General features: G+C 46.0%; 1 protein-coding gene across 1 annotated transcript; it reads left to right on the forward strand.

Annotated features, from left to right (window-relative positions):
- The first annotated feature begins 2,759 nt into the window (after positions 1-2,759).
- Positions 2,760-24,296, forward strand: LOC118633054 (ATR interacting protein). The gene is made up of 12 exons (XM_036266498.1): positions 2,760-2,892; positions 3,819-3,989; positions 5,498-5,616; positions 16,723-16,880; positions 17,874-17,969; positions 18,987-19,116; positions 19,300-19,980; positions 22,662-22,798; positions 22,934-23,025; positions 23,302-23,382; positions 23,589-23,841; positions 24,214-24,296. Exons 1-12 carry the CDS (start codon positions 2,791-2,793, stop codon positions 24,279-24,281), a joined length of 2,088 nt encoding a protein of 695 aa, XP_036122391.1. The 5' UTR covers positions 2,760-2,790; the 3' UTR covers positions 24,282-24,296.
- The last annotated feature ends 379 nt before the right edge of the window (positions 24,297-24,675 follow it).

Below are 24,675 nucleotides of genomic sequence, written 5' to 3' on the forward strand. Positions count from 1 at the left end.
GGGCGTGCAGGGGGCAGTCAATAGATGTATCTCTCTCACATAGATGTTTTTCTCTCTTCCTCTCTAAAAAATCAATAAAAACATTAAAAAATAAAATAAAATACAGGAACAGCTTGATTTAAGCAGCAGTTGCATCCCAAAAGATCCTTTGATTTTGGGGGAGAAATGGGTCAGGAGTGTCAAACAATCGATTTGAAATATAAAAAGTTAGGTTAATATTTTACTTTAGTTTCTGAAATTAGGGCCACTAGGTTCTTAGTTCTAACAGAGATCCTTGGAACATGACTCCACCACCATCAGAACCATCACTGCCTACGCTTGGAGACCCATTCTTGTAACAGGCGTGGGAGGCTTTAGATCTAATGAAGACCTCTGTCCCCCTTGAACCGCATGAGCATAAGAGGGATCTGGCAGAGCCAGGAAATAAAAGAGACTAATTCTTTTATACAACAAATAAGTTGTACTCGGTGCCCAAACCTTAGAAACTGCAGCACACTTAGCAATGAGCAAAAGACAAAAATTCCTTCCTTCATGGAGCTTTCATTCTAGTTGGGAAATGAATGAAGTCTTGTGGGGCTCCCAGAAAGAGAAAGATTTTGCAGTCACCTTGCATCCCTACTTGGTTGTCTCACAGGCATCTTAAATTGTGCAGTCATTTCCTAGAAATCCAGTCATCCTCCAGCATCTCCAGCATGGTGCCTGGCAAAGCAGACAGAAAACACTGGCTGATGATCAAATGTTCCACACAACAATGACTAGCACCGCTGTCCATCAGCCGGCACAAGGCGACAGTTCCCTTTCCTTGACCATTCATCTAATTCCTTCCCAAATCCTGTAACTTTACCCTCTTAATCTATCTCGACTCCATCCTGTTTGCATCATCTCCCTGATCTAAGTTATCATTGCCCCTCCCTGGACACTAGTCTGCTAAATTGTCTTCCCAGTTCCAGTCTTGACTCCCTACAAGTCAGACTTCACACCACAACCAGAGTGATCTTTTCAAAACTTAATTCTGGCTGTGTCTCACACTGATACATGTGAACACCTTTATTGAAAGCCCTGTAATGACTTCCCACTTTTTTAGTATAAAGATCAAAATCCTTAATGTGGCCCTGGCCAGTATGCCTCAGCGGTTAGAGTGTCGGCCTGCGGTCCAGAGAGACCCAGGTTCGGTTCCCATTAAGGGTGTGTACCTCGGTTGCAGTTTGTACCCGGCTCTGGTTGGTCGTGCGGATGGCAGCCACTCGATGTGTTCCTTTCACGTCGATGTTTCTCTCTCTTCCTCTCTTTCCCTCCCACTCTATCTGAACAAAAATGGGAAAATGTCCTCATCCTTAATGTGGCCTGACAGGCCCAGCATGGTCTGTCCCTTTCCCTCTTCCTCTCTGGGTTTTAGCCACACTGACTGACCTTCCTTTATTCCTGAATTCTCTCTGCTTCTTTACAATGCAAACATGTTGCACATTGCTGTTTCTTGTACATTGAGTTTTGTTTCCATCCATTCTCCATCCCCACTCATCTGGGTAATTCCTGCTTGTTCTTCAGTTCTCAGCTCAGTCATCACTTCCTCAGGGAAGCCTTCCAATGATTCAGTTGGATCAAATCCCCCTAATATAGGCTTTCCTATATTTGTTCTCCAAAGCTGTTCTTACAGTTGTAATTTTACATTTATATATACATGTGCTTCTTTTTTAAAGTCCTGTAAGATCCATGAGTGTAAGGACAATCCATTTTGCTCACCATTGTACTGTTAGAGACTAATCACATCTGGCATATAGTAAGTGCTCAGTAAATATTGTTGAGTAATAGACTGCTGAATTCTGACCAGCGAGATCTTCACAGTGCCTCTCAGTATTTAAATGAGACTTAAAATTGGGTGGGTGACACCCAGCCAGTGTGGTTCAGTAGTTGAGTGTTTACCCATGTACCAAAAGTGGCAGGTTCTATTCCCAGTCAGGGAACATACCCAGATTGTGGGTTCGATCCCCAGTAGGGGGCCTGCAGGAGACAGTCGATGTATGTTTCTGTCTCCCTCTCCCTTAAAATCAATGAAAACAGCCCTGGCTGGTTTGACTCAGCAGTTAGAGTGTCGGCCTGCAGTCCAGAGAGACCTGGGTTCGGTTCCCGCTGAGGGCCTGTACCTCGGTTGCAGTTTGTCCCCAGCCCGGGTTGGTTGTGCGGGTGGCAGCCCCTCGATGTGTCCCTTTCACGTCCATGTTTTTCTCTCTCTCTCTCCCTCTCACTCTATCTGAACAAAAAATAGAAAAATGTCCTTGGGTGAGGATAAAAAATAAAAAAAATTGGGTGGGTGATAGGGAGAGGGTGAAGGATCTGTTATTTCATAAAGATCATTTATGAGTTTGAATCATATTCCTAGGTTGGAAAAGACCTATATTTCTTTTTTTTTTTTTTAATCCTCATTCAGGACAGTTTTCCATTTTTTGTTCCGGTAGAGTGGGAGGGGGAGAGAGAGAGAAACATCGATGTGAAAGGGACACATTGAGTGGCTGCCACCCGCATGACGAACCAGGGCCGGGGACAAACTGCAACCGAGGCACGTGCCCCTAGCGGGAACCGAACCTGGGTCTCTCTGGACTGCAGGCCGGCGCTCTAACCACTGAGAAAACCAACCAGGGCAAGACCTGTATTTCTTACTAGATCTTTCTCTAATTTGCTTTCAAGAGTGATTTTTTTCAGCATTGTCTGGCAAAAGTAGGAAAATGTTGGGTCCTAAAAAGTATATGGGAATTATTTCTTACAGGTGTTCATAACATCTCCAGATTAGATGGGATGTCCAAAACTCCTGCAGGGAAAAACAGAGAAAATGTTCCAGTTAAAGATAATTTTGAATTAGAGTTACTTCAGGCCCAATACAAAGAACTTAAAGAAAAGGTAAGTAACTTTACTTGTGGTTTTTACAGCTAATTCATTCACTTATGCATTCATTGCACAATAAAATATATAAAGTTTTAAAACAAGAGACTAGAAGTCATCCCATAAATGGGGTAATCTGGGAAAAGAAAACCAGAAAATTATGGCTGAAAGAAACTAAATCCTGAGATTCCTGACAGACCAGGAAAGAAAAGAAACACTGAGCACCTGACCCAAAAAGAGATACAAACTTCCTGTTTTAGCACAGAGATCAGTTTATAGCATGTGTCATGTAAGGAACACATCATAATGGTTGCTATTTTCATTAGCAGTTTTGAAAAAAAATTTTTTTTTTTTTATCCTTACCCGAGGACATTTTTCCATTTTTTGTTCAGATAGAGTGGGAGGGAGGGAGGGAGAGAGAGAGAGAAAAACATCGACATGAAAGGGACACATCGAGTGGCTGCCACCCACACAACCCAACCAGGGCCGGGGACAAACTGCAACCGAGGTACGTGCCCTTAGCGGGAACCGAACCCGGATCTCTCTGAACCGTAGGCCGACACTCTAACCGCTGAGCAAAACTGGCCAGGGCGAAAAGAAATTCTTCGTATGACCAACCTGGGTCCCTAGGAAAACCAGGAACATAATGTGGAATTTTACTTCTGTGAAGTGTGTGACCCAGATTGTTTAAGACTTACTAGAGCCTACAGAATCTCATGTGTGAGTGTCATATGTCTTTAAGCTTTCTTGCTGAATATCAGATGTTCTATGAATGGGCCTAGCAAACCATGGTGACGTCTGGTTGGTACAGGTATTTTGAGCATTCATTGGTCTATAGACACGTTTTACATGGGCTTTCACCATCTCCCCAGCTACATGTTGAAATAAGTACATATATAATTTTCTTTTACAAACTTTTCATAAGATTGATTTGGGATTTACAGATGAAGGCAATGGAAGAAGAAGTTCTCATTAAAAATGGAGAAATTAAAATTTTGCGGGACTCCCTACATCAGACAGAATCCACTTTAGAGGAACAGAGAAGATCACATTTCTTTCTTGAGCAAGAGAAAACTCAGGCACTCAGTGACAAAGAAAAGGAATTCTCCAAAAAGGTGATCCAGAGCATTTGTTTTGATCATTATGGACATCAACTTGGCCTGTTCACTGAGTTCCTTTAGAAACAATGACCAAAGTTGTCTGTAAATATTATTCTAGAAAGATTTCAACAGTTCTTCGTGTTAAATATTTTCTGCTGCCTACTCATTGCATGTCCTTTTCTTCAGGCTCTGCATGTGGTTTGGAAAAGGACTTAAATGGAACTGCTTTGCTGTGGTAGTTGGTCTTGGAAGAAATAAATCACTAGCTTAGACTTTTCAGAAATAGGTTTAAATTAGGGCTCTTTTGGCAGATCAGAAACTCAACTGATCTAGCTTATGCCAGAAGGAAAGGTATTGGCTTCCATAACTAAGTCTAGGGAAAATGGGTGTGCTGGGGCCTCAACTGGCTCAAGCCTTGCTAAGACTCATCTGTATTCTCCATACTATCAACAGGCTCTATCCTTGTGCTAGAGGCTGTGTTCTCTGGAAGCTCCTGGGCTTACATTTCATAGCCCAGAGTAGACTGAAGACTTGGACTCCCATCTGTAGTTTTAAAATGCTGGGGAAATTGTAAAATTTAAACTTGGTCTAACCTGAGTCAGGTGCCTGCCCCTGAACCAGTCACTGTAACCACAGAGACAATAGCTCTCATTCAAATCACATAGTCAGAGGTTGGGAAATGATTGTTTTCCAGGGGAGGGAGATGCTCTTCTGGGAAGAAAAAGTATGTGTCCAGTGAGTATACCACCACTTTCTTTCAACACTTTCCAAGTCTTCAGTCTCAAGGACATGGGATCTTATTCTGCCATTACTTCTTTCAGCAAACTTTAAAGAAGCACTGCCTGTGCCCAGTACTAATAGCAGTGGTGGCCTTTCCATATACATGATGAAGAGCAAGGGGTTTGCAGTCAGACAAACCATAGTTTGATTCCAGGCTTTATCACACACAGTGGTGACCTCATGGTAATGACTTAAATTCTGTGACTCATATCCCTTATCCCAGAAAATAACCAGAAGGGTTTTTGTGAGACTAAGTGGTTCTGCACTTACTGTGTCTGGTGCTGTGCCTGGCACAGAGTGTGCCCAGGAGTGACAGCAGCTACTGTGGGCTGTGGGCCCTGCAGGCCAGAGCAGCAAGTCTCCACACACTGCACAGGGTTTCGTGAAACCCTTCCAAATGCTCTGTCCTGACTTTCAAGAAGACCTGGAATTGTGCACCACTACATTCATTAAAGGGTCAGCATGTTATTTTGAGATATGGCACCTCGTCAAGCTCTGTGCTGAGCATTTGACAGTCATTATTATTATTTAACCCCCCCAACCATGAAGATAGGTATTTCCAGAATATCATGCTGTTTTTCAGAAAGAAGGCTAAAGCTTTATACTTTAGAGCATTTACATCACAGCAGACTTTTATTCTTATTACTCATTGTTTGTTTTTCGTTAGCTTGAGATTTTGAAGCCCAGAGATATTTTTGTAAATGTGATGTCTATATGATGAAATATGTGTCTTTGCCTTCCAGCTCCAATCACTGCAGTCTGAACTCCAGTTTAAAGATGCAGAGATGAATGAATTAAGGACAAAGCTTCAAAGCAGTGAACGGGCAAATAAACTAGCTATTCCCTCCGTTTCCCACAGCAGGTAATGTTGATGTTGGAGGGAAAAGTTCAGTTTTGCCCTGTTTATTAAAAAGTCTGAAGAACGGTGTCAGGCTCGTCCTGAATGAAGGCTATTTGGACTCTGCCATGTGTCTAGGTCCTCTTTGCCGAGGGCCTCAAAGGTGATTTGGATGAGGCTTGAATGGTTTGGGGCATCGCAGCATAAAAGCCCCACACTCCAGACGTGCTTTCTTTGTGTAGGACTTTATAAACACAGTTCCTTGGGACTAGAAAAGGCCAGAAAGATCATCTCCAAACTTTTGGGGTGGGCCAGTATTCATTTTTATGTAATTTGTTTTAAATAACTGATTTTGTCCCAAGCACAGGTATATTTCAGTTCCAATCCCTTGGAATATTTTTTTCTCATTTGCTGCCCTGGGGTCTTTTTTTATTTTTGATATCAATCTGATCCATCAGCACTAATATTATATTAGTTTCAGGTGACAAAACATTTTCTAATTAATCCTCTTTCTACTGAAAGTCTTTTATTTCATTCCCTATTTAAAAAGAGGTGGTTCCGCATTGAAAACATGTTTGGTGAGCCCTGGCCGGTTTGGCTCAGCGGTTAGAGCGTCGGCCTGCGGTACAGAGAGACCCGGGTTCGGTTCCCGCTAAGGGCATGTACCTCGGTTGCAGTTTGTCCCCGGCCCTGGTTGGTCCTGCGGGTGGCAGCCACTCGATGTGTCCCTTCACGTCGATGTTTCTCTCTCTCTCTCTCTTCCTCTCTCTCCCTCCTGCTCTATCTGAACAAAAAATGGAAAAATGTCCTCGGGTGAAGATTAAAAAAAAAAAGAAAAGAAAACATGTTTGGTGAAATTAGAAATAGTAATGGAATTATGGCCAATATTTATCGGTGATTAGAAGACTATGGAAATAAATGAAATATATATATATATATATTTTTTTAATCATCCTCACTCGAGGACATTTTTCCATTCTTTGTTCAGATAGAGTGGGAAGGAGAGAGAGGAACAGAGAGAGAGAGAAACATCGATGTGAAAGGGACACATAGAGTGGTCGCCACCCGCACGACCAACCAGGGCCGGGGACAAACTGCAACCCAGGTATATGCCCTTAGTGGGAACCAAACCCGGGTCTCTCCGGACCGCAGGCCGATGCTCTAACCGCTGAGCCAAACCGGCCAGGGCTGAAATATTTTTTTCAACACTTTGGATCAAAATGCCTTGAATTATTCTCTGCTTTGCATTTTTTATTACTGCATTGTTAAGCCTTATTATTTCTTTTTTAAAATTAATTGGGGTAACTGGCTAATGACATATAAATTTTAGGTGTACAACTATATAATACAGCATCTGTACACTTCATTGTGTGCTCACCATCCAAAGTCAAGTCTCCTTTCATCACCGTATATTTGATCCCTTTACCCTCTTTGTCCTTCCCCCAACCCCTTCCCTTCTGATAATCACCATATTGTTGTTTATCTATGAATTTGTTTGGTCATTTCTTGCTTTTTTTGTTTTTGTTTTTGTTTTTAATCTTTATTGTTGAATGTATTTCAGATGTTCCTCATTTTTCCCCCATTGACCCCCTCCTCCCCACTCCCGCTCCCCTCCCGCCTTTTCCCACACTATTGTCTGTGTTCATTGGTTATGCATATAAGTTCTTTGGTTTATTTCTATCCACCCCCCCAACCCCTTTCCCTTTAAGGTTTGTCAGTCTAGCAATGCATTTGTACTTCTTAATCCCTTCACCTTTTTCACCCATTCCCCCAACCCCCTCCCATCTGGCAACCAACAAAATGTTCTCTGTATCTATGAGAATGTTTCTGTTCTACCTGTTCATTTTGTTTGTGGATTCCACTGGCGATAGATATGTATTCATTGCCATTTGGTTTGTTCATATATTTTATCTTTTTCTTCAAAAAGACCCTTCATCATTTCATATAATAATGGTTTGGTGGTGATGAACTCCTTTAACTTTTTCTTGTCTGGGAAAGTCTTTATATGGCCATCGATTCTAAATGACAGCTTTGCAGGATAGAGTAATCTTGGTTGTAGGTTCTTGCTTTTCATCACTCTGAATATTTCTTGCCACTCCCTTCTGGCCTGCAAAATTTCTTTTGAGAAATCAGCTGACAGGCTTATGGGAACTCCCTTGTAGGTAACTAACTGCTTTTCTCTTGCTGCTTTTAAGATTCTCTTTGTCTTGAACCTTTTGCATTTTGATGATGATGTGTCTTGGTGTGGGCCTCTTGGGGTTCATCTTGTTTGGGACTCTGTGCTTCCTGGACTTTTATGTCTGTTTCCTTCACCAAGTTAGGGAAGTTTTCTGCCATTATTGTTTCAAACAGGTTTTCAATTTCTTGTTCTCTCTCTTCTCCTTCTGGCACCCCCAAGATGCGAATGTTGGCACGCTTGAAGTTGTCCCAGAGGCTCCTTACCCTATCCTCATTTTGTTGGATTCTTTTTTCTTTTTGCTGTTCTGATTGGGTGTTTTTTGCTTCCTTATATTCCAAATCAATGGTTTGCTTCTTGGATTTACATACTCTACTATTGAATCTGTGTAAATTATTCTTTATTTCAGTTAATGCTTCCTTCATTTCTGACTGTGCATCCATCATTTCTGACTGGTCCTTTTTTATGCTCTTGAGGCCCTCACTAAGGTCATTGAGCATCCTTATAAGCAGTATTTTGAACTCAGCATCTGTTAGGTTGCTTATCTCCATTTCGCTTAGTTCTTTTCTTGGGGTTTTGTTCTGTTCTTTCATTTGGGACCTGTTTCTTTGTCTCCTCATTTTGGCTGCCTCCCTGTGTTTGTTTCTATGTATTACTTAACAAGAGGTATGAGGCTATCTGAGACCAGATGTTGCTTGTTTGAAAGAATTTAGGAAAACCTGAAACAGGATCCCAGACAGGCCAATCCTATGGTTAAGCAAGTGGCAACAGCTTGGGTGGGCCTGAAAGTTGGGTGGGGCGGGGCCTCAGAATCACCAGGGCGAGGCAACCAGTGTGAGCCAGGTTGCTGGAGTCCCAGATATTGTGGCTGTTGCCGCCCCAGAGAAGGGCTCACCAAAGGAACAAAGGCCTCTGACAGCACGTTTGTCCCGGAGAAAGCCCCGTCTCCAGCACTGGATCCAGTGCCAAACAACTCAGTTCTTCCCTGTATGTCTCTGGCGCCCCTCTAGCTGCCTCCCCTCCAAGCTTAGAGGGAATGAGTCCAATAATTCCGTGCGCGGGCCCTTTAAGAGGAGCTGCCTGGGGCTCCAGCCGCCTCAGCCTCCCTGAACCTCAGTTCCCGCTGGTTTTTCCAGCCAGAAGTGATGGGGATTCTCTTCCTGGCACTGGAACCCTGAGTGGGGCACCTGGTGTGGGACGGGGACCCCTCAGTCCTCAGGAAAGACCTTCCCAGCCGAGGTACCCTCCTGATTTTTATCCGCCACACGTGGGTGTGGGACCAGCCCATCCGCCTCTGCTCCTACCAGTTTCGATGTGGCTGCTGCTTTAATTCCGTAGTTGTAGGACTTCCATTCAGCTCGATGTCAGGTGGTTTTGAATGATGGTTGCTCTGTAGTTTAGTTGTAACTTTGATGTGGTTGTGGGAGGACGCGCTGCCGCGGTTACCTACACTGCCATCTTGACCAGAAGTCCATTTGTTGCTTTTTGTTTTATATCCCATATATAAATGAAATCAATGGTTCTTGTCCTCTTTTGTGTTGTTGTTGTTATTTATTTATATTTTTGTTACAGGTATTTCTCCTTTTTTTCCCCATTGACACCCTTCTCCCCATTTCCCCCACCCCATCCCCAGCTTTGTTGTCCATGTCCATCGGTTATGCATACGTGCGTATAAGTTTTGTGGTTTATCTCTTCCCTCCCTCCCCACCCCCTCTTCTGAAGGTTGTCAGTCTGTACCCTACTTCTACGTCTCTGGGTCTACCCTGTTCCTCAAACTGTTATGTTTATTATATTCCACAAATAAGTGAGATCATGTGATGCTTGTCTTTTTCTGCTTGGCTTGTTTCTCTTAGCATAATACTCTCCAGGTCCCTCCATGTCATCTCAAAGGATAAAAGATCTTTCTTTCTTACAGCTGCATAGTACTCCATTGTGTATATGTACCACAACTTTTTTATCGGTTTGTCTACTGATGGACACTTGGGCTGTTTCCAGCTCTTAGCTATTGTAAATAGTGCTGCTATGAACATGGGGTTACATATATTCTTTCTGATTGGTGTTTCAGGCTTCTTAGGGTATATTCCTAGAAGTGGGATCACTGGGTTAAATGGCAGTTCAATTTTTAATTTTTTGAGGTAACACCATAGTGCTTTCCATTGTGGCTGCACCAGTCTGCATTCCCACCAGCAGTGCACTAGAGTCCCCTTTTCTCCGCACCCTCGCCAACACTTGTTTGATGATTTGTCAATGGTGGTCATTCTGATGGTGTGAGGTGATACCTCATTGTTGTTTTAATTTGCATCTCTCTGATGATTAGTGACGCTGAGCATTTCTTCATATATCTCTAGGCCATTTGTATGTCCTGTTTGGTGAGGTGTCTATTTAGGTCCTCTGCCCATTTTTTAATTGGGTTCTTTGTCTTCCTTTTGTTGAGTTGTATGAGTACTCTATATATTTTGGAAATTAACCCCTTATCTGATGTATCATTGGCAGTTATGCTCTCCTATACAGTGGGTTCCCTTTCCATTTTGATGGTTGTTTCTTTTGCTGTGCAGAAGCTTTTTAGTTTGATGTAGTCACATGTGTTCATTTTTTTCTTTGTTTCTGTTGCCTTAGGTGCTGTATCAGTGAAAATTCTGCTGCGTATGATGTCTGAAAATTTGATGCCTACATTTTTTTCTAGGATTTTTATGGATTCACGGGTCACATTTAAGTCTTTTATCTATTTTGACTTTATTCTTGTGTATGGTGTAAGTTGATGGTCTAGTTTCGTTTTTTTGCATGTCCAATTTTCCCAACACCATCTATTAAAGAGACTGGCTTTACTCCTTTGTATGCTCTTGCCACCTTTGTCAAATATTAATTGAGCATAATGTCTTGGGTCCATTTCTGGGTTCTCTGTTCTGTTCCACTGGTCTATATGACTGTTCTTGTGCCAGTACCAGGCTGTTTTGATTACAGTAGCTTTGTAGTATAACCTGATATCCAGTATTGTGATCCCACCTACTTTGTCCTTCTTTTTCAAGATTGCTGTGGCTATTTGGGGTCTTTTTTGGTTCCATATGAACTTTTGAAGTATTTGTTCTAGTTCTGTAAAATATGTCGTTGGTATTTTGTTGGGTATTGCATTGAATCTATAGATTGCTTTGGGTAATATGGACATTTTAATTATGTTAATTCTCCCAATCCATGAACAAGGTATGTGCTTCCTCTTTTTTATATTTTCCTCTATTATTTTTTATTTTTTCCAATTTCCTGTAGTTTTCAGCAAATAAGTCCTTTACTTCTTTGGTTAAGTTTATTCCTAGGTATCTTAATTTTTTTGCCGCGATGGTAAATGGTATTGTTTTTTTAGTTTCTTTCTGTGACTTCATCATTGGTGTATAAGAATAACATCAATTTCTTGACTTTAATTTTGTATCCTGCTACTTTGCCAAATTCATTTATTTGGCTAAATCTAGTAGATTTTTTATGGAGTCTTTAGGGTTTTCTATGTATAATGTCATGTCATCTATGGATAATGACAGTTTCACTTCCTCCTTTCTAATTTGGATCCCTTTTATTTTTTTCTTCATGTCTGATTGCTGTGGCTAAGACTTCCAGCACCATGTTAAATAAGAGTGGCAAAAGTGGGCATCTCTGTCTTGTTCCTGTTCTTAAGGCAAATGCTTTTAGTTTTTGCCAATTGAATATGATGTTGGCTGTAGGTCTTTCATATATGGCCTTTATTATGTTGAGATATGATCCCTCTATTCTCACATTGCTGAGCATTTTTATCTGAAATGGGTGCTGGATTTTGTCGAATGCCTTTTCAGCGTCTATTGATATGATCAAATGATTTTTATCTTTCATTTTGTTTATGTGGTGTATCATATTTATTGATTTGCGAATATTGTATCAGCCTTGCATCCCTGGGATGAGTGCCACTTGGAGTGAATAATTTTTTTGATGTATTCCTGGATCCAATTTGCTAGTATTTTGTTAAGGATTTTGGCATCTGTGTTCATCAGGGATATTGGCCTAATGATATCTCTTTCTTTGCAGTGTCTTTTTCTGATTTTGGTATTAGAATTATGCTGGCCTCATAGAACGAGTTTGGAAGTCTTCCTTCTTCTTGAATTTTTTAAAATAGTTTGAGGAGCCCTGGCCAGTTTGACTCAGCAGTTAGAGTGTCAGCCCATGGACCGGAGAGTCCTGGGTTCAGTTCCAGCTAAGGGCATATACCTCGGTTGCAGTTTGTCCCCAGCCCCGGTTGGGGTCGTGTGGGTGGCAACCATTCCATGTGTCTGTCTCACGTGGATGCTTCTCTCTCTCTCTCTTCCTCCCTCTCCCCTCCTGCTCTATCTGAAGATAAATGCAAAAAAAAAAAAAAAAAAAAAAAATGTCCTTGGATGAGGATTAAAAAAAAGAAACTCTTTTAAAAAAAAGAAATAGTTTGAGAAGAATGGGTGTTAGTTCTTCATTGAATGTTCAGTAAAACTCCCTGGTGAAGCCATCTGGGCCTGGGCTTTTGTTTGCTGGGAGAGTCTTGATTACCTCTTCAATTTCCTTAGTTGTAATTGCTCTGTTCAAGTTTTCTATCCCTTCCTGGTCCAGTTTTGGGAGACTATGTGTTTCTAGAAATTTGTCCATTTTGCTTAGATTGTCTAATTTGTTGCCATATAATTGTTCATAGTAGTTGTTAATGATCCTTTGTATTTCTGTGGTGTCAGTTGTTTCTTCTCCTCTTTCATTTCTGATTTTGTGTATTTGGGTTCTCTCCCTTTGTTTCTTGGTGAGTCTAGCCAAGGGTCCATCAGACTTGTTTATCTTTTTGAAAAACCAGCTCTTTGTTTCATTGATCCTTTGAATTGTTTTTTTGGTCTCTATGTAATTTATTTTTGCTCTGATCTTGACTATTTCCTTTCTTCTACTTGCTCTGGGGTTTTCTTTTTGTTTGCTTTCTAGTTCTTTAAGTTGTGAGGTTAGATAGTCTATTAGAAATTTTTCTTGTTTCTTGAGGTAGGCCTGTAGTGCTATGAACTTCCCCTTAGAACTGCTTTTGCTGCATCCCATAGATTTTGTGTTGTTGTGTGTTCATTTTCATTGGTTTCCAGGAAGTTTTTAATTTCTTCCTTGATCTCCTTAGTAACCCATTCATTGTTTAACAACATGCTATTTAGTCTCCATGCGTTCAAATGTCTTTGCATGTTCTTGTTGCAATTGATTTCTAGTTTTGTGCCATTGTGATCTGAGAAGATGCTTGATATGATTTTAATCTCCTTGAACTTGTAAAGACTTAGTTTGTATCCTAACAGGTGGTCTGTCTTTGAGAATGTCCCATGTGCACTTGAGAAGAATATGAATTCTGTAGTTTTGGCATGTAATTCTCTGTAGATATCTATTACATCTATTTGGTCTAGTGCTTCATTTAGAGTCTGTTTCATTGCTAATTTTTTGTCTAGAGGATCTATCCAGTGATGTCAGCGGGGTGTTGAAGTCCCTTGCTATGATTGTATTGCTGTTGATTTCTCCTTTGAAGTCCTCCAGAAGATTTTAAATATATTTTGGTGCTCCTATATTGGGTGCATATATGTTTACCAAGGTTATATCTTCCTGGTGGATAAATCCTTTCAATATTATGTAGTGGCCTTCCTTGTCTCTAGTTATGGCCTTCATTTTGAAATCTATTTTATCAGATATGAGTATTGCTACCCCAGCTTTTTTTTCCTTTTTGTTTGCTTGGAAGATTTTTTTTCCATCCCTTCACTTTCAACCTATGTGAGTCTTTTGTTGTGAGGTGGGTCTCTTGTAAATAACATATATATGAGTCATGCTTTCTTATTCAATCAGCTACTCTGTGTCTTTTTATCGGAGCATTCAGTCCATTTACATTTAAGGTGATTATTGATATGTACTTATTTATTGCCATTTTTGTTTAGTGTGGTTATATTTTTCTTTCTATTTCTTTTACTAATTACAGCAGTCCTTTTAAAATTTCTTGCAGTGCTGGTTTGGTGCTAATGTATTCCCTTCCCCTTTTTTTGTCTGGGAAGCTCTTTATTTGACTTTCTATTTTGAATAATAGCCTTGCTGGGTAGAGTAGTTTTGGATTCAGATCCTTGTTTTCCATGACCTTGATTACTTCATGCCATTCCCTTCTGGCCTGTAGGTTTCTGTTGAGAAGTCAGCTGATAGCCTTATAGGGGTTCCTTTGTAGGTAACCTGTTGTTTATCTCTTGCTGCCTTTAGGATTCTCTCTTTGTCTTTAATTTTTGACATTTTAATTACTATGTGTCTTGGTGTGGGCCTGTTTGGGTTCTTTTTACTTGGGGCTCTCTGTGCTTCTTGGACTTGAATGCCTTCTTCCTTCACCAAATAAGGGAAGTTTCTGTCACTATTTCTTCAAATATATTCTGTAACCCTTGCTCATTTTCTTTGTCTTTGGGAACTTCTATGATGCGAATATTATTATGTTTCCAGTTGTCCCACAGTTCTCTAAAGCTGTCTTCATGTTTTTTAATTGTTTTTTCCTTTTGGTTTTCTGATTGGTTGATTTTTTTCTACCCTGTCTTCTAATTCACTGATCTGGTCCTCAGCTTCCTCAGCTTCCTCTACTCTGCTGTTTAGTCCTTCCAATGTGTTCTTTATTTCTGCTATGTCATTCTTTATTTCTTCTTGGTGGTTTTTCATTTCCAATTGGTTGATTTTCAGTATTTCTATGTCTTTACTCATGGTGTTGATGTCCTTACTCATGCTGTTAAGCTTCCTCAAGATCATGGCTCTGAATTCTAGCTCTCTTAACTTGTTCAACTGCATTTCATTTATCTCATCTTTGGTAGAGGTCTCTTGTTCTTTCATTTGAGATTTGTTTCTTTGGTTCACCATTTTGGCTATCTCAGTGGGTTTTGGAGCCTGCCAAATTTGCCCTGTGGGTGTTGGTGTTCTGCTGTTTGTAGCTCCCTCTGTTGGGTTTGGATGAGCATGGGAGGACCCACGTTAAACACCACTGTCAAGTCTTATTTCCTGAGTAGAGTTGCAAACCCAGGAACAGTTCAGTTATCCTATAGCTTTTTGCCTGGAGGCTATTAGTCACGGTTACTTGAAGAGCCTTGGGTTCTCAGTTGATTGAAAAACTCCCAGCCTTTCCCTGGCCGGTTTGGCTCAGTGGTTAGAGCGTCGGCCTGCGGTACAGAGAGACCCGGGTTCGGTTCCCGCTAAGGGCATGTGCCTCGGTTGCAGTTTGTCCCCGGCCCTGGTTGGTCGTGAGGGTGGCAGCCACTCGATGTGTCCCTTCACATCGATGTTTCTCTCTCTCTCTCTTCCTCTCTCTCCCTCCCGCTCTATCTGAACTAAAAATGGAAAAATGTCCTCAGGTGAGGATAAAAAAAAAAAGAGAAAAACTCCCAGCCTTGGCCGGTTTTGCTCAGTGGTTAGAGCGTTGGCCTGCGGTCCAGAGAGACCCGGGTTCGGTTCCCACTAAGGGCACATACCTCAGTTGCAGTTTGTCCCCGGCCCTGGTTGGGTTGTGCAGGTGGCAGCCACTTGATGTACCCCTTTCATGTTGATGTTTCTCTCTCTCTCTCTCTCTCTCTCTCTCTCTCTCTCTCTCTTCCTCTCTATCTCTCCTACTCTATCTGAACAAAAAATGGAAAAATGTCCTCAGGTGAGGATAAAAAAAAAAATTATAAAAGAAAAACTCCCTCAGGTGTTCAATGTAAGGGGATTTCCTGAGGGTGGGGCAGATGCTGGTTGTTAATGAGCCTCAATTTGCATTTCAATATTCCTCCTGGTTGGGGTTCAATCTCCGAGGGAGGGGCCGTCACCTCTGCCCAGAGCCCTAGGAAGGAGTAAGATGGTCACCATCCTGTGTGGCTGCAACTCAGCAAAGCTCTGAGTGCCCTCCAAATCCTGAGTATCCCCACACTGTTCCAGTCCAGCCTGCCCTCCTTCTGCCAGAGCCCAAGGTGAGTGGCTGTGCTATTTTAGCCTCTTTCCCAGCTCTCTGTGCTGTGGAGTGAGCTTGGGAGTTTAACCCCGAGGGCACTGCTCACAGCTAAGGCCGCTGCTCTCTGTGGGCTCCTAGCCCCCGTCTCGCACCTCCGCAATCCTACCAGGATTGATGCAGTGTCCTTGGTTATATGGTCCTCACATGCGGCTTCTCTGTTGCGTTTTCCCGACGATTTCTCTTTATTTTAGTTTTAATTCCAGTTTGATCCTGGGAGATGATCTGTGTAGCTTCTATTTATTCCACCTCCATTTTGGAATCCGATTCTTGTCCTTTTCTTTTTTTTCTTTTATCCTCACCCGAGGACATTTTTTCATTTTTTGTTCAGATAGTGTGGGAGGGAGAGAGAGGAAGAGAGAGAGAAACGTCGACATGAAAGGGACACATCGAGTGGCTGCCTCCCTCATGACCCAACCAGGGCCGGGGACAAACTGCAACCCAGGTATATGCCCTTAGCGGGAACTGAACCTGGGTCTCTCTGGACCGCAGGCTGACGCTCTAACCGCTGAGCCAAACCGGCCAGGGCAAATGCAAATGTTAGGAAGGACACTTCGGTCTTGCTCTTTCTTTTTTTTTTTTTTTTTTGGTATGTGCCCCTAGCCACTAGGGCCTAGCGGGAACTGAACCTGGACTCTCTGGTCTGCAGGCCAGTGCTCCAACCGCTGAGCCAAACCGGCCAGGTGATTCTTGTCCTTTTCTGTCTGACTTATTTCACTTAGCATAATACTCTTAAGATCCATCCATTTGTCATAAATGGCAATATATCATCATCATCATTATTATTATTAAAATGCCCTGAATTTTACACTGCTGTCCTGATGAAGAATGCTAGATATATAGCAGATAAAACCTTTGGTCAAATCACCTAGGTATGAAAAGTTTAAAGCTTGTTAGAAGTTTTATAACCAGGTATTTTAAATGGTTTAAGCAGAATCATTACTTTGCTTTCATAGTTCACTTTTTCCAGCCCTAGGAAAAGCCCTTCTGTGGTTCTAAAGCCAGAAGCATGTTCTCCACAATTTGGAAAACCGTCTTTCCCTACAAAGGAGTCTTTTAATGCTAACATGCCCCTTCCCCACCCCTGCCAGACAGAGCCAGGATACAAGTCGCTGGCAGGCAGAGAGGGTAAGTCAGTCTAGCCATCATCTGTTGCTGTATAACAGATCACCCAGGCTATGGCTTAAAACAACAATGAGTAGTTATTGTCTCCAGGTTTCTTTGGGCCAGCAATTCTGACATGGCACAGTGGGGAAGGTTTGTCTCTGCAGGGAGTAGAATCATGAAGATCTATTTCAAGGTGACTTATTCACATGGCTGGCAACAGAGTTCCTCTCCACGTGCGGGCATCTCCACAGGGCTCCTTGGCTGACCTCCTAACCTGCTAACTGGCTTCCACTAGAGCTAGCAAACCCAGAGCGAGAGCCAGGTGGAAGCTATCCTATATGTGGCCTAGTCTCAGAAGTGTCACAGTGCCACTTCTGCCATATCCTAGCATTAGTAGGTTTTCACTCTGAGACTGCTGTGCCAGCTTATCTTATAATTCACATGTAGGGCCTCTCTCCCCCCCACCACCAGCTCTTTCAAATCCCTGGCTATCATGCCACCTCTAGAACCACAGTCACTCACATTTTTGGAGTCTAGCAACTACAGGAGCAGTATAGGGTAGTGTTATGAGCAGGAAGTGGAATCCACCAGCCTGGCCACGAGGCCCAGTCACACTGCTACTTACTGACTTGTGTGATTTCATCAAGTCCCTTAACCTTGTGCCTCAGTTGTCCTACATGTAAAACAGAGATACGGATAACACCTCGTAAGGTCGCTGTGCGGAACAAAGGAGCTGATGTGCAAAGCTCTTGGAACTGTCCGGAACATAAAAAGCTCCATATAAGTGTTAGTGGACACAGCTTTTATGTTACTGCCTCGCTTTGAAGTGGGGCAAACAACTCTTCCTTGTGTGAGTTCCTGGTGCACACGAGGAAGGCAACAAGATGCGAGGGTTCTTGAGTATCCCTGGCTAGAAGTAAAAGAATCTGTGTTTTAAACTTCTTATATTTAAGAGTTTTTGATATGCCAGTGCTTTTGTGCTCAAGGTTTGACTTACATTTTATCTAGTTTCAGAAAATAAGAACCACAGTCTGGGAGGTGACCCCATAAAACAAGAAGAGTCCCAAAAAAGTCTTGTTGGCAGCCTGATGCAGAGATCAAACACTCAAGGTACCAGAATCCCTGCTCCTTCTGCAGGAGGCCTGCCTGGCTCCAGTCTCGCTCTGGGATGCTGCCAGTGCCCTGAGCCAGTGCCTGGGGAACCGTCCGGGGCTCTGAGGACCAGTGTCCTGAGCCAGTGCCTGGGGAACTGTCTGGGGCTCTGAGGAGCAGCGCCCTGAGCCAGTGCCTGGGGAACCGTGGGGTCTGAGGAGCAGCGCCCTGAGCCAGTGCCTGGGGAACCGTGGGGTCTGAGGAGCAGTGCCCTGAGCCAGTGCCTGGGGAACCGTGGGGTCTGAGGAGCAGTGCCCTGAGCCAGTGCCTGGGGAACCGTGGGGTCTGAGGAGCAGTGCCCTGAGCCAGTGCCTGGGGAACCGTCCGGGGCTCTGAGGACCAGTGTCCTGAGCCAGTGCCTGGGGAACCGTGGGCTCTGAGGAGCAGCGCCCTGAGCCAGTGCCTGGGGAACCGTGGGGTCTGAGGAGCAGCGCCCTGAGCCAGTGCCTGGGGAACCGTGGGGTCTGAGGAGCAGCGCCCTGAGCCAGTGCCTGGGGAACCGTGGGCTCTGAGGAGCAGCGCCCTGAGCCAGTGCCTGGGGAACCGTGGGGTCTGAGGAGCAGCGCCCTGAGCCAGTGCCTGGGGAACCGTGGGGTCAGGAGCAGCGCCCTGAGCCAGTGCCTGGGGAACCGTGGGCTCTGAGGAGCAGCGCCCTGAGCCAGTGCCTGGGGAACCGTGGGGTCTGAGGAGCAGCGCCCTGAGCCAGTGCCTGGGGAACCGTGGGCTCTGAGGAGCATGCCCCCGGCAGTCCTGTAGAGAGTCTGGGGACGTTGTAGTTGTGACTTAGAAGACTAGAAAATGGAAGGGGCCAAGAGCAGGTATGTCCCTGAGCCCCCAGTGCCCACGGGTGTCCCAGTGGGGCTTAGTGGCAGCTTAGAGGACAATTGGCATCCAAGGAACCCTCACTGTTTCCTTCTGAAGCCATAGAAAGGCCTCCCATGTCAGAACCTTCTAGAATTACCTTGTTTTCCACAGGTTCCGTTTTGATAAACCTTCTCCTGAAGCAACCTTTGACCCCAGGGTCGTCCCTAGGTCTGTGCCACCTCCTGAGCAGTTGCCCTGAGGCTACTACTGGCACCCTGTTGCAGTCACCGGGGTTTGGCAGGTAAGCACAAGACTCCTAAAAAGCTTATTTAGAAAGAAGTTTCAGAAACTTTTTGGGATTTGCCAACCTGGGAGGCCTGTGCGCTGGACAGGGTAACTAGAGAATTCGGTAGGCAGATTGGTTGGGGCCCTTGACTTGACCTCCATCTCACACGCGTATATTTTCTTTTGTGTTTGTTGCTAGTATCTTCACTGGGATTTCAGGCCTGAGGACCACAGGTTCTCGTGATGGGTCATTTCCCCTCTCGGCCCTCAGAGAAGCACAGAACCTGGCACTTACTGGACTGAATCTGATTGCCAGGGATGAAGGCTCATGTGACAGAGACCCGGCGGAGGGAGGCAGAAGGACCTTCCCGCTCTGCCAGTTTCCTGGAGCCGTGCATCTCCTCCCGCTTGTGCAGTTCTTCGTCGGCTTACACTGTCAGGCTGTGCGGGATCTGGCAGTGGCCAAGAGAAGCGGAGCCCCTGGGGACTCGCCAACACGTTCCACCTGCGTGAGCTCTGGGGTCGAGGCCAGCGCTGAGGACTCACTGGGCAGCCTGGAGAACTTCTGTGTGGCTTCACTGAGCGTTCTCCAGCACCTGGTGTGCCACAGCGGAGCAGTCGTCTGCCTGCTGCTGTCCGGAGTGGGGGCGGGTTCCGCTGCTAGGGAAGAAAACCAGAGCCTGGTTTCCCCTGGGGGCGTGACCTCAGCCCCAGGAGGCCTTGCCAGTGACCAAGGCCAGCATCCACTACTGAAGATGCTTCTTCGCCTGTTAGCTTTCTCTTCTGCAGCAACAGGTCACCTTCAAGCTAATGTACTCAGCCAGTGCCTTCAGGTTTTGGTGAAATTAGCTGAAAACTCTCCCTTTGATTCCTTGCCCAGGTATAATGCAGCATGGGAGTCGTGATTCTTTGTGGGTGTTACCTGACCACTTGAGGTTTATCCTGGGGCCTTTATACTTTGCTCATATCTTGACTTATTTATACTGCTCAGTTATAAGCCTTGGTTTAGGTTCTAAGGCTTGTTCAGGGAGTTCTGAAGTGGTGGGAAGTGGGACCAGGTATTGGGAGAACCAAGGAAGTGGTTTATGTGGCTTAATTCTGCTTCTTCAGCAGGTAAGTAAAAGACACGTGATAAAAGAAGGCTGTTAGCCACTATAGAAGAGTGTCCTGCTCCTGGGACAGACAAAGGCTGAACCAAGAGGCCTTTGAACCTGGGACATGGACCTGTGAAGACCATGTATCACAACCACATTTAAATTTGGTGGGTTCCGCAAGGAAGCCCAGGGTGTGGGGAGAGTCTGCAGCCCACACACGGACCTTGCTAGGGATCTGCCTGTCATCGTGCCCACCTCTGGCATGAGCCACCAGACTTGCTCTTATGGTATGTTGGAAGTGATAGTATAGGTGACCTAGCTCATGAACACTGTTGCCCTCAATTCCTAACTTGGGGTTCCAGAGTCTCGACTCAGAGGACCTGTAAACCATGCAGCTCATCCCCTCCCCCTCTGCTCCACCAAGAGGCCAATTCTAGTATTGGAATGAGTACTGGCTGCATATATCTTTTCCCCTCTGAGCTCAGATACCTGTTTCTAAAAACACTTGACTTCCATCTGAATATATTCTGGCTGGTCTGGTGCATCCTACAGGTGATGCTCGGAGCCGGACCCAGTGCTGCAGTGCAGTGTGGACAGCTCGGTAGGCAGAACCATCACCTAAGTGCCAGGCAGGGGCCCAGCTCAGTGGCTGGCCGCTTGTTTCATATTTGTTAAGTGACTGAATACCAAGAACCACATTTTTACTATCTCTCTTGGTAGATACTCCATCATTCCATTCCTGTTCAGCTTGTCCATAGGAAATCAAAAATAGTCATTTAATGGGTACTTACCACAGGCCAGACAGATGCCTTCTGTTCACTAGCTCGTGTGACAACTTCAGCCCTGCACCCTCACGCAGCCTGGCTCACAGAGCACTGTGTCTGTTGAGTGGATAACCCTTGTGTGGAGGTAGGGAAACTTGTCTGAAATCCCAGAGTGAGCATACTGGGGGGTTCCAAACCAGCTAGTCTCCTGAGCCTTTGCTCTTGATCACCGACACCACCTCCCACTCCATGCTTCTCTGAATTCCTTCCTGCCGCGAGCTGAACCCCACTACCATCCAGCTTCCACTTGATCTTGGTGGGTGCTACCGAGGCTCTAAAGCAGTATGTGATGCTGACAAGCTGTGGCCTCCGAGGGCATTCTTGCCCACCTGGGCTCAAGGGCAAATCACCCTCAGACCCTGTAGCAGTAAGTCCAGGGTTGTTCCCGGTACTAGGATGGCTGGGGCTAGACAGCAAATAGTTGCCATCCTCGACTCCAACCAAAGCAGTGTGACTTATTGTGCATCGGGGGTGCTGCAAAAATTCATTTAGAAAGAAGGCTGGCGCCCTGGCCAGTTTGGCTCAGCGGTTAGAGCGTCGGCCTGCGGTCCGGAGAGACCCGGGTTCGGTTCCCGCTAAGGGCACGTACTTCGGTTGCAGTTTGTCCCCAGCCCTGGTTGGTCGTGCGGGTGGCAGCCACTCGATGTGTCCCTTCACGTCGATGTTTCTCTCTCTCTCTCCCTTCCTCTCTCTCCCTCCCACTCCATCTGTACAAAAAATGGAAAAAAATATCCTCGGGTGAGGATAAAAAAAAAAAAGAAAGAAAGAAAGAAGGCTGGTGCTATCAGAAGCCCAATTTGGAAACCACTGTGTTGGAGATGAAGATGGATTAATTCATGCAGATAGTTTCAGGGGCTTTAGTGGACTAGTTAGGGTCCACTTCTAACAACCAGGTTAGATTCCAGTTTCCCTCAAAATTCTGCACTCCTTGGCAACGGAAAACATTCGGCTTCTCTGCCATACAGGATTTGTTCTAAAGCAAATTTGCCCCAAATAGTGAGACCTTGCTTCCCAGTGTGTACTGAGGAATAGTCTTAACCCTCAGTGCTGTGTGCTGGCACTCTGGGTGCGTGGAGGGGGACACATGCAGAATTGCCTCCCCCACGAGGTTGGATAATCAGCAGTGGTCGTCTTGGTGCCTTGGTAATAGTGGTCCCTTTGGCCTGGCCCCTGGGGAAGAGTGTGCCCAGAGCCCCTCGCCCGTGCGCTCCCCCAGCGCATAGATTTGCCAGCGGAGGAGCTGGTGTCTTCTGACGAGGAAAAAACTTGCTCAGTGAGTGGTCTTGGAAGATCCAACCATAGCAAGTCCACATCCATCACTTCTGCAGCCTGGCTAGTCCTTTGGTGGTGGACATACGTTTCCCTCACCCAAGTTGAGACCTGCTTCCCTATTTGGGAGCAGAGGTCCATGGAGGCCAAGTAAGGGCCTGTCATCTAAGCCACAGCAGACCAGCAGTGAAGGGTAGTGTCCACTCATTCATGTAAGAGGAGGTGGTCGTCAGCTGGCATTTGAACGCAGGCCTGTCTGAACCACGTCTCCTCTCTGGACTGGCCTGCTTGCATTTCCTATTCCCTCTAGTGAAAGAGGGTGAACTATGGGATTGGGGGGAAGTGTCTCGTTCCTCTGGGCCCCTGTGTTTTAGGTTCCAGTGTATGTTCCCGGTGCTGCCACAGTGCCTCTGCCCAGAGATGCCCCTGCCCAGTGTGCTGCTGACTGTTGAGCTCCTATCCCTCCTGGTGGACCATGAGAAGCTGGCACCTCAGCTCTGCTCCCACTCGGGTACAGCTGGGCAGGGCGGGTGTCTGGACTCCTGCAGGGTGGAGGGAAGCGCGGTGGCAGGGACAGGCCGGGCTCCTGAGGGCTTCTGCAGCCTGTACAGGGGGACCCAAGTGAGAGGAGGCATGTTCTTTCCAGAAGGTTGCCTCCTGCTGCTGCTCTACATGTACATCACGTCAAGGCCTGACCAAGTAGCCTCGGACACACAGTGGCTTCGACTAGAACAAGAGGTAAAAATGCCAGAGCCCCTCTGTTGAATGTTTACCATGGGACTTGGCAGAGTTGCCTGATAACTGAACCTTCTTGGCTATGGGGCCTGGTGGCTGGAGGCACGTGGGTTGTTGGTGAGGCACAGCTGTTGGTCCTGAGTCTGGCCTGAGAAGGCCCCACACCACCACCTCTTGGACCCCGTTCTTGCAGACAAACAGTTGGAGCTCTTGTAGAAGCCTGAGAAAGGCCTCACTGTGGTCAGGGTCTCCTTCTGGAACAGTCTGCTCTTGTTCTAGGCTGTGTGGCTCCTGGCTAAGCTTGGCGTGCAGAGCCCCTCATCCCCAGTTACTGGCTCCAACTGCCAGTGCAACATGGAGGTGAGTGCCCAGGGGCAGGCAGGGGGCGACAGTGTGCAGGTCTGTTGGTGGGCGAGGTGGTCCTGCGCAGGGACCCTGTGCTGCTTCTGACCCTCTTGCCGCCACTCAACCCTCCTCACTTTGGGTGGCTAGGAAAGGTGCTGCCCAGCTGATCAAGTTGTTAGGGTACAGGAACCATGAGACTTGACCTCAGTCTGCACCCCCAGGTGGTCCGAGTGCTCACTGTGATGCTGCACAGACAGTGGCTGACACTGCGGAGGGCAGGGGGGGCCCCAAGGACTGAGCAGCAGAAGCGAACAGTGCGGTGTCTGCGGGACACGGTGCTGCTGCTGCACGGCCTGTCCCAGAAGGACAAGCTCTTCACGGTGCACTGTGTGGAGGTCCTGCACCAGTATGACCAGGTGATGCCAGGGGTCAGCATGCTGATTCGAGGTCTTCCGGATGTGACGGACTGTGAAGGTGAGCTGGCAGGGGGACCCCACCCTGCCCCACCCCACCTGTGGGTTTTCCCTGAAGTGGGAGAACAAGTCAGACAGACTTCCAGGCCTGCAGTCCTCCATCCACCACGGCCTTTGTCAGCACTGGGGTCCTTATCCTCCTGCACTTTCTCTGAGCATAGCAGGCTGCCTTTTGCTATCTGCTGAGTCAGCCTGGCAGAGCCGCAGATTTTCCAGAAACAGCCCTGTCAGGATTGCCTGTGTCACTGCTTGCAGCAGTGAGGGAGCGAGGCCTGGGCGTGGAAGGGACTGGTTCGGTGTGTTGGGGGCCAGCTTTCCTCGGTTCCCAGCATTTCCAGTCTTCACCAGAGAATCCTCTTCTGTTTTGGCTCAGAAGCTGCTCTGGATGACCTCTGTGCCACCGAGACCGATGTGGATGACCCCGACATGGACTGTGGCTGAGGTCTGTAAGCACGTGTTTCCCTCACCGCAGAGACTGATTAAAAGCTGTGACTGGCTGTTTTCGAACACACCAGCTTTGTTGCCTGAGTCTGATCTGTGTTGGCCCAGTGGGAGGGATGGAGCGGGAACATGACCCAGGGAAGCTGGGATCCTCCTTCCCGCCCCTGGCTGGAGCTGAGACCGGTCCCTATGGTAACGAATCTGCCTGGAGGAAGGAGCCCTGCCCTGCTCCTGGAATTGTCCTGAGTCATCGCTTTGGGCTGAGGCCAAGGGAAGAAACCATTGTACAGCAAGGAAGGAGGCAGCCCTCAGCTCGGACCGACACCAGGAGGCCTGGGAAAGCGGGGCGAAAGGGTGGGCGCAAAATGGCCACAGCAGGGGCTCCTGGCAAGCT

The sequence above is a fragment of the Molossus molossus genome, unplaced genomic scaffold (assembly GCF_014108415.1).
Source record: "Molossus molossus isolate mMolMol1 unplaced genomic scaffold, mMolMol1.p scaffold_m16_p_18, whole genome shotgun sequence".
In the NCBI taxonomy this organism is placed as follows: domain Eukaryota; kingdom Metazoa; phylum Chordata; class Mammalia; order Chiroptera; family Molossidae; genus Molossus; species Molossus molossus.